The sequence below is a fragment of the Colius striatus genome, chromosome 1, assembly GCF_028858725.1.
Source record: "Colius striatus isolate bColStr4 chromosome 1, bColStr4.1.hap1, whole genome shotgun sequence".
Classification (NCBI taxonomy): domain Eukaryota; kingdom Metazoa; phylum Chordata; class Aves; order Coliiformes; family Coliidae; genus Colius; species Colius striatus.
In genome coordinates this window covers 154,290,811-154,300,545 of record NC_084759.1, presented here as the reverse complement: position 1 = coordinate 154,300,545, position 9,735 = coordinate 154,290,811, and the positions used below count along the sequence as shown (strand labels likewise).

At 57.6% G+C, this 9,735-nt stretch overlaps 1 protein-coding gene across 1 annotated transcript; it reads left to right on the top strand.

Moving 5' to 3' along the window:
- Positions 1 to 4,637: 4,637 nt before the first annotated feature.
- CHADL (chondroadherin like) lies at positions 4,638 to 8,821 on the top strand. The gene is given in 5 exon segments (XM_062013087.1): positions 4,638 to 5,310; positions 5,399 to 6,244; positions 6,246 to 7,061; positions 7,703 to 7,869; positions 8,159 to 8,821. Coding segments are annotated over 5 exon segments (2,262 nt in total). The 5' UTR covers positions 4,638 to 5,085; the 3' UTR covers positions 8,367 to 8,821.
- The last annotated feature ends 914 nt before the right edge of the window (positions 8,822 to 9,735 follow it).

Genomic DNA, 9,735 nt, shown 5'->3' with positions numbered 1-9,735 from the left:
AAGTGACAGTCTCTCTGCAGAAGGCAGATTTGCTTCTAGGTAGGATGTGGTCTCAGAAGTTCCTTAAAATCAGTTTCTGCATCAGGATTAGGGGAAAAACAACAACAAAAAAAGAGGATGGGACTTGCTCAGGCTGGTTTCCTTACAAGTCTCTCCCAAAGGATGACTGTTTCCTAGCAGTGCCCTGGGCGTCATTCCAGTGCTGCTTCAGCCTCTCTTGTGCCAGCCTCTTGTTCTAAAACCACTGCTTGTCAAAGGTGGTTTCAATATGAGCTGTGTTAGTGCACCAGGGCAGTGATGGTGCAGAGCTGTGAGTGGTGCAACGCTGCTGTGTGTGGTAGGAATGGCATCGGGCTCCTCTCGGGCAAGGGCAAAATGTTTTCTTTAATGGAAAGCAAAAGTATCTGGTGTTGCAGAGGTGAGTTAAACCCCACCAAGGGAGAGTTCCAAGTTGTTCCCTTTGTGGCCAACGCCCCATCAGAGTGAGCAAAGACTGTATCTCTGCAGCTGTGGCAGAAGCTAAAGCTGGTCGGGTCATTGCTGGGTAGAGGGGCAAGACAAAAGCTTGGAGGAGGCTGGTGAAAAGACAGATGGTGGCACTTGGTGCCTGGTACCACACCTTCACTTCCCCATCGTCCTTCAGTCCTCCATGTGGTTGGCCAGGCAGGGGAGGGGGGTGGCCAGTGGGCAGCAGGGTGAGCTGCATGGGAGCCAGAGCTGTAGTGGGGTGACAGGGGCAGGTGGCCCAGGCTCAGCTGGAGATGCTGCTGACACATAAGTGCCCATCTGTGGGGGCTGGAATCCAGGTGGAAATACTTGAGCACTGAAGGATTGATAAGGGAGCATATAATCTGTTCCAAAGATGACTCATGGTAGCCCCAAAGTAGATCCACCCTCTGTAGCCATACTCATGCGCACAACAGACTGGAGACAAGTACAAGAGCTGAACGGGCAACAAGTATGAGCACCAAAGAGCACTAAGGACACCCAGGAGCCTGCAGGGAGGGAGAGGTTGCCAGATGGCCCAAGGCAGTGGCCAAGGAGGCTTTGGCCATCGGGTGATGGGGAAGCTCTCATGGCCCACAAGTGGCCCTGGGACAGGGTATACCCAGTCTAGTAGCGGAGACTGCTGAGTAGGGCAAGGGCTTGAAGGGGAGAGAGACGTTGGTGTCACATCTGGCAGAGGCTGTGAATGTGGCATGGCCCCACAGCCTGCCTTGCCAGCTGCCTGCTTCCATTTGCTCAGGCTTACTGCTGCAGTTTTGGCTGGATGTTACCTTCCTGCCTCACACCACTGCAGCTCCCCTGACACATGCAGCCAGGAAAGAAAAAAGAGCCCAGGAAACAGCACAAAACCCTCAGGGGCTCTGGTGCTGTGCCACGCTGGGCTTTAGCTCCCCACCACCCTGTGAGCTGAGGGGAGGCTGTTTGTGGGTGCCTGCCCTCTCTCCAGGAGAGCTCTTTCCTTCCTTCTTTCTGACGGCTTCTCTGGTATTTTTGGCTTCGTTCAAGTAGCTCTGCTGGCTTCGTCATCAAGTGAGGGTGAGCACTGCTGCAAAGTTAGCAGCACTGCTAGGAAAGTGACACAAGGAGTCTCATTCAAGAGCTCGCTCCTGCAAGAAGAGCAAACACAGGCGCAGGAGCTCGGCAGCTGCCGGCCAGGATGTGGCAGGGGCCACGTTCCCCTCTGCTGCTTCTTGAGGTCCAGGTACCCCCAGCCCCTGGGTTTGTGAAGCCCAGAGGGGTGGGAGGGAGTGGGTGATGGGATGCTGCCTGGCCCGTGGTGGTGCCCAGGCGGGGGACAGGGCACTGGGGCACTCAGCAGTGGCTGTGTGGGATGGGGGTGACCCCAGTATGGGAGAGAGAGGGAAGGGCTGAGGTGCTGCTGGCTGAAGCTAACCATGGGGGGTGATGAGCCACGATGGGCAAGGGGAGGGGCACCATGGTGGGTCCCTGGGTTTGAGCTTTGCAGACCCCTCCGCTGGTGCTCCCCATAGCTTGTGGAGAGGGAGTGTGTGTCTGTGTGTGCATGTATAGTGGCCACATCCTGCACCACTGTTATCTCCCCTGTGTTCATCCCCAGCCTTGGCCCCTCTCCATCACGTCCACCCCAGGGCTTCACTCCTGCCTGGCCAAAAGCAACCCGTCCTTCCTGCAGACAAACAGTGGAGATCTATTCCAAAAACCTTGATGTGAATAGCTTGGGGTTGAGGGTAGGGGGAGCGGGAAGGGTGGGAGGCACAGAGTTGGGAGGTGGCCAAGGTGGTGAAGGGAAGATATTTGCAACTAAAAGAGAGGAGGCAGTTCAGAACACTGGCTTGAGCACAGCCTCAGGCGGGGCTGTAAGTGCTTGCCTTGCCTTACAAAACTTACAGGACTTAGCAGGGGGCTGGACTTGGAAGATCTCTAGAGGTTGATTTCAACCCCGACCATTCTGTGTGTTGGTGATGGCACAGCGGCTGGCACTGGACATGGAGCAGAGGATGCCCTTTGGGCACTGCACACAGCAGCAGTATGGCAGGAGCACCCAGTGCGGGCAACACACAAGACTAGCACAAGTGGGAACATAGTTGTAAGGGATAGGTGCTAGATTGCTCTGAAAGCAGCCACAATGGATTTGGATCTTTGGATCCGAGCTCCAAAGATGAGTCATGCCAGACCCAGGACAGGTCAACACTTTCTATAGAATCATAGAGTCACAGAATGGTAGGGGTTGGAAGGGACCTTTACAGATCATCCAGTCCAACTCCCCTGCAGAAGCAGGTTCACCTAGATCAGGTCACACAGAAAGGTGTACAGGTGGGTTTTGAAGACCTCCAATGCAGGAGGCTCCACACCCTCCCTGGGCAGCCTGTGCCAGGGCTCCCTCACCTCAACAGTGAAATAGTTTTTTCTTATGTTGAAGTGGAACTTTTTGTGTTCCAGCTTCATCCCATTACCCTTTGTCCTGTTGCTAGCTACTTTAGAAAAAAGGGATGTCCCAACCTCCTGACACTCACCCTTTAGATATTTGTAAATGTTAATGACATCCCCCCTCAGTCTCCTCTTTTCTACACTAAACAGCCTTTCCTCATAAAGATGCTCTATCCCCCCACCCCTATCCACACAGCAGAATGGAGATAAGTATGAGAGCTGAACGGGCAACAAGTATGAGCACCAAAGAGCACTAAGGACACCCAGGAGCCTGCAGGGAGGGAGAGGTTGCCAGATGGCCCAAGGCAGTGGCCAAGGAGGCTTTGGCCATAGGGTGATGGGGAAGCTCTCATGGCCCACAAGTGGCCCTGGGACAAGGCATACCCGGTCTACTAGTGGAGACTGACGAATAGGGCAAGGGCTTGAAGGGGAGAGAGACGTTGGTGCCGCATCTGGCAGCTTTCTGTCAGGCTACAGATCTGCTTGTGTTCCCTGAGAAGGGTGAAATGCAGAGTTAATGGGAAATGAGTGAGTCAAGGGAGAAAACGAAGGCTTCCACAGCCTTCTGAGAGCAAATGCTATTTCACACAGACACTGCCACCTCTGGCCTCTCTGACACAACAGTGAAGCAAGTTAGAAATACAGAGAGCTGTGAACGTGGCATGGCCCCACAGCCTGCCTTGCCAGCTGCCTGCTTCCATTTGCTCAGGCTTACTGCTGCAGTTTTGGCTGGATGTTACCTTCCTGCCTCACACCACTGCAGCTCCCCTGACACATGCAGCCAGGAAAGGAAAAAGAGCCCAGGAAACAGCACAAAACCCTCAGGGGCTCTGGTGCTGTGCCACGCTGGGCTTTAGCTCCCCACCACCCTGTGAGCTGAGGGGAGGCTGTTTGTGGGTTGCTGACCTCTCTCCAGGAGAGCTCTCTTTCCACCCACGCTTTTGCCTTTTGGCTCAGTTCCAATAGTTCTGCTATTCTGTCATCAGGTGAGTATTCCTGCCTCTATCAGGAAAGTGACACAAGGAGTCTCATTCAAGAGCTCGCTCCAGCGAGAAGAGCAAACGCAGACACAGGAGCTCAGAAGCTCCCGAATGTGATGTGGCGGGGTCCGCTTTCCCCTCTGCTGCTTCTTGAGGTCCAGGTACCCCCAGCCCCTGGGTTTGTGAAGCCCAGAGGGGTGGGAGGGAGTGGGTGATGGGATGCTGCCTGGCCCGTGGTGGTGCCCAGGTGGGGGACAGGGTACTGGGGCACTCAGCAGTGGCTGTGTGGGACGGGGGTGACCCCAGTATGGGAGAGAGAGGGAAGGGCTGAGGTGCTGCTGGCTGAAGCTAACCATGGGGCATGATGAGCCACGATGGGCAAGGGGAGTGGCACCATGGTGGGTCCCTGGGTTTGAGCTTTGCTGACCCCTCTGCTGGCGCTCCCCATAGCTTGTGGAGAGGGAGTGTGTGTCTGTGTGTGCGTGTGTAGTGGCCACATCCTGCACCACTGCTATCTCCTCTGTGTTCATCCCCAGTCTTGGCCCCTCTCCATCACGTCCACCCCAGGGCTTCACTCCTGCCTGGCCAAAACCAACCCATCCTTCCTGCAGAAAAACAGTGGAGATCTATTCCAAAAACCTTGATACGAATAGCTTGGGGTTGGGGGTAGGGGGAGCAAGAAGGGTGGGAGGCACAGAGTTGGGAGGTGGCCAAGGTGGTGAAGGGAAGATATTTGCAACTGAAAGAGAGGAGGCAGTTCAGAACACTGGCTTGAGCACAGCCTCAGCGGGGCTGTAAGTGCTTGCCTTGCCTTACAAAAAATAAGCCTCGATTGTAGGAAGAATATTGATGTACTGCAAAAAAACAAAGGCAATTTCATGCTAGTGATAGAAGAAGAAAAAGAGGGAGGTGTCTGCTTCAGGTTTGTCCCCCACAAGTGACCCTCTGCTCCTGCTGAACCTCTAACCGGTGCTCCCAAACCTCCCTTAGGGAGTTTAGATAACCAGGCTAAAAACTCTTTCCAGGTGGACAGCTGCTATCTGTGACCTTCACTTTTCACTCTAAATACTCCTTTTTCCCCTTCTTCTGCTCTCTTTCTCATTTATAACCTATAAAGTCATAGTGTGAGAGCAAGGGATCTACCCCAACGGGTCACAGCAGCTGCCCCCATAGCGCTCAGTGCTGGCAGGTGATGCTGTTTGGGAGCCTGACCCCTCTTTGCCCTTCCTCCCTTCCCCAGTTGCAGGTGCTCTGTGCCATGAGGCTGTGCTGGGGGCTGCTCCTGCTCACGGCAGCCCTACCGCTGGGGAGGGCGGCTGCCACCCGCTGCCCCACACCCTGCGTCTGCGACAACCTCCGCTCCCACGTGCTCTGCCGCAACGGGAGCCTGACAGCCATCCCCGACACCATCCCGCAGGTGGGCAGGGGCACAGGCGAGGGATGGGGGAAGGAGGTGGGCAGGGCAGCCCTGGGGTAACTCAGCATTTCATTTGTGTGGCTGACAGCTCACCAAAATGCTGGACCTTCGGGGCAACGGCTTCACGGGCATCCCGGTGGGAGCCTTCCTGGCCACCCCCTACCTCACCCACTTGGACCTGCAGCGCTGTAAGGTGGAGAAGCTGGAGGAAGGGGCTTTCCGGGGGCTGGGGAGGCTGGTCTACCTCAACCTGGCCTCCAATGACATAGCCCTCCTGTACCAGGAGTCCCTGGATGGGCTGTCATCCCTGCAGCAGCTCATCCTGCAGGGAAACCGCCTCGAGGAGATCCAGCCAGGTGCTTTCAGCCACCTGGGGTCCCTCACCCTCCTTGACCTCAGGGCGAACGCCTTGGTCTACCTCCCAGATATGGTCTTCCAGGGTCTGCAGGTCCTCAGGTGGCTGCGGCTGTCCCACAACACCCTCCACGTGCTGGGCACCGAGGCCTTCACCGCCCTGCCCAACCTGCGCAGGCTGAGCCTGGACCACAACGAGCTGCAGGCGCTGCCCGGCGAAGCCCTGGCCAGGCTGGACGCGACTACCCGGCTGGACCTGGGTCACAACCCCATCACCTACGTGGCTGAGGAAGCCCTGGCCATGGCCTCCCTGAAACACCTCTTCCTGGACCATGCATCCCTCCAGGCCGTGGCGCCCGAGGCCTTCTCCCGCAGCCCCCACCTGCGCACGCTGGACCTCCGCGGAAACCAGCTGCGGGGGCTGCCGCCCCTGGCCGGGGCCCCGAGGCTGGCGCGGGTCAGCCTGGCTGGCAACCCCCTGCTCTGCTCCTGCCTCCTGCGCCCCTTCCACGCCTGGCTGGCCCGGGCACGGGTGCAGGTGGAGGGGGCCTGCGCCGCTCCCGCCGCCCTCCGGGGCCGCCCCCCTCGCCTCCCTGCGGCCTCAGGCGCTGAGCTGCAGCCTTCTCCAGCCGCCCCCCAGCCCCGCTGCGCCAACGCCGGAGCCGGGGGCTGCCAGTAGCACAAGGTGCCCCCGGGGCTGCTCCTGCTCCCCCGATTTCCATCACGGGTCCTGCAGAAACAGGGGCCTGCTGGAGATCCCGCGGCGCTTCCCCGCAGACACCCGCCTCCTCGACCTGCGCCAAAACTCTTTCAGGACGGTGCCCCCAGGAGCCTTCCCGGGTCTGAAGGAGCTGGTGTCCCTGCACCTGCAGAGCTGCGGCATTGAGGAGCTGCAGCCTGGGGCGCTGCGGGGGCTGCAGGGCCTGGTGTACCTCTACCTCTCCGACAATCGCCTCTCTGCCTTGGCGGACACTGCCTTGCAGGGGGCCCCACACCTGGCCTACCTCTACCTGGACCACAACGCCTTCACCCGCCTGCCCGCCGCTGCCTTCCGCCTCCTGCCCCACCTCACCTCCCTCCACCTGCAGCACAACGCCATCGCGCAGCTGGCGCAGGGCGACCTGGCCGGGGCCTCCGCACTGCGCTGGCTCTACCTCGCTGGCAACACCATCAGGCACATCGCCCCTGCCGCCCTGGCTCCTGCCAAGATGCTGGAGAAGCTGCACCTGGAGGGAAACCGCCTGGCAGAGGTCCCCACGGCAGCCCTGCGGGGCCTGCCCGCTCTCAGCGAGCTCAAGCTGTCCCGAAACCCCATCAAGCGTGTGGGAGAGGGGGCCTTCCTGCCCGTGGCCTCCAGCCTGCAGCACCTTTACCTGGACAACATGGGCCTGGAGCAGGTGCGTGTGGCTGGGGACTCCCCGAGGGGCAGGGACAGCACAGGGCACAGCTGTAGGTGTGATGTCCTTCCAATGCCCAGGGCTAGTGGCCCTATAAAGGAGTCTGTCGTGGTTTGGCCCAGCTAGCACAGCAGCACCACCACAGTCTCTCACTCGGTGTCTCCCACTCACCCCTAGTCTCGTTAGGATGGCAAAGGCCCCAGTGAAATGGGAGCAAAAACACGGTTGTTATGGATTGAGACAAGGGCAGGGAGGAGTCGCTGCCAATTATGGTTCTGGGCACAACAGACTCCAGTACTTGACTTAGAGAGGAAAGTAGGGAAGTTTATTCTACAAGAAACGGAACGGAATTAAAGCAAAAAGGGAGTAGGATGATGAGAAAAATACAACCAGCACTTTAAGATCTCCCTCCCCCATCCCTCCTTTCTTCCTGGGGTCTGCTCACTGCTCCCAGTATCTCTATCTCCTCCCCCACGTCTCAGGGTGGGGGATGTAGGGAATGAGGGGTGCAGTCAGTCTCTCACAGATGGGCTCTGCTGTCCCCAAGCACATGCGCTGCTGTGTTAAAGCTCTTCCATGTGGCCAGAGGTGAGCTCCCCTGTCCCCATCAGGACCCCTCTGACTCCTTCCTTTTCTTGCAGATTTCCCCAAGTGCCTTTGCTGGCCTCGGCCCCAAGATCAGAAGCCTGTACCTTGAGAGCAACAAGATGAGCAACGTTCCCGACATGAGCAACTTCACGGGGCTGGAGATCCTCAACCTGAGGGACGTGCCTTTCCACTGCGACTGCCGGCTCCTGCCCCTGCGCAGGTCAGTGCTGTGTGGAGGGACAGCCCAGGGGATGGGGGGTCCTGCCACAGCAGGGCAGAAGCCCAGGGCACATCAGCCACCTTGGGGGTTCTGCCAAGGTAGCAAGACAGGGCATGCACCCTGTGCCAGGACACAGGGAGCCTTGGCTACTTCCAGATATTCCAAAGTCACCCAGTGAGACTCCAGGCCATCTGGCCTTTGAAGTGACCTGGCTCTGCTCCTGGGCACAGTCTCACCTCTCCCTGTGCCCCATCCTGTCCCTTTCCCTCATCTCCTGTCCCGTTTCCAGGTGGATGGACAAGCTCAACCTCCGTGTAGGGGCCACTTGTGGCTCTCCTGCAGAAGCCCGGGGGCTGAGGCTGAAGCTTTACACCGCTTTCCAAGCCTGCCCTGCCTGGGGCCCCGGCGAGGCTGAGGGAGCCAATCCTGAGCAGCCCAGCAAGAAAAAGAGATCAGGAAAAGCACCAGCCCGAGGCTTCAAGAAGAGCGGAGCTTAGCAAAAGCACGGCTGTACCTACCGTCTGGAGAGAGCGCTTTGCCCAAGGTGTCCCCACCACAGCAACACAGACGTGGCACAAGGAGAGAGCTGTGCCACAGGACTCCTCTTTGTCTGACAAAGACGGAGGTAGGGTAGGGTTTGGTTTTCTGCAGGACACAACAGGTTTTTTCCCAGGGTGCCTTGGAATGCAGCACGTTTGCTGCATGCTTGGACAGCTCTGACAAAGGCACATTCCTCCCAAGGCTTCCTACCTCCCAGCCCTGAGGGAAAAGGTGGAACACACAAGATTGTTTTGGCATTGGTTGGGTTTTTTGAGTGCTGTGCTTTCACAGCTTCAGGAACGACAGAAGAGCCCTGAGTGGGATCAACACAAGATCCCGTGCCAGCTCCAATCTTAAGAGCAAGGAAACTTCCACATGCTCCTCAGTGAAAACTGTGCCTGCATTCCCAGCAGCTCCCCAGAATTAAAACATAAGCAGATCCAAACCTTTCTATTCTCTGCAAAATCTGATGGGTGGTCAGATGGGTGGGATGGGATCACTGAGCCCTTGTGAAGGCTTTAAAAGATAAACACTTGAGCCATTAAACAGCCATGTGGGGAACAGAACTGTTACAGTAAAAAAACAGGAGGAAGACAGCAAGAGGCACTTGGAAAACATCCTCCTGTAACAGACACGTGACAAGAGTGGTGGTTTTGGCAAGGTAGGAGGGAGGGGAAGAGAGAAGTGCAATGGCTTTGCTCCAAAACCAGATCCTCCTGCATTACGCTATCTATTAGCAGCTGGAGGACAGGCAGAGCTGCTGAGACACGCAGGGAGGGATGGCCCAGGACAGACCTTCCATCAAAATCCTGCCCCTCGCCTCCCTCCAGTGGGGTTTCACAGCAGCCCTGGGCCTTCCCTGTGGGTAAGTTAGGGATGAGTGGACATGAGGTTCAACAAGGGCAAGTGCAGAGTCCTGCATGTGGGAAGGAACAACCCCATGCACCAGTACAGGCTGGGGATTGACCTGCTGGGGAGCAGCTCTGCAGAGAGAGACCTGGGAGTCCTGGTGGGCAGTAACTAACCATGAGCCAGCAATGTGCCCTGTGGCCAAGAAGGCCAATGGCATTCTGGGATGTATCAAGAAGAGTGGGGCCAGCAGGTCAAGGGAGGTTCTTCTCCCCCTCTACTCTGCCCTGGAGTCCTGTGTCCAGTTCTGGGCTCCTCAGCTCCAGAGGGACAGGGAACTGCTGGAGAGAATCCAGCGCAGGGCCACCAAGATGATCAGGGGACTGGAGCATCTTCCTTATGAGGAAAGGCTGCGGGAACTGGGACTGTTCAGCCTGGAGGAGACTGAGGGGTGACCCCACCAACACTAAAGGGTGG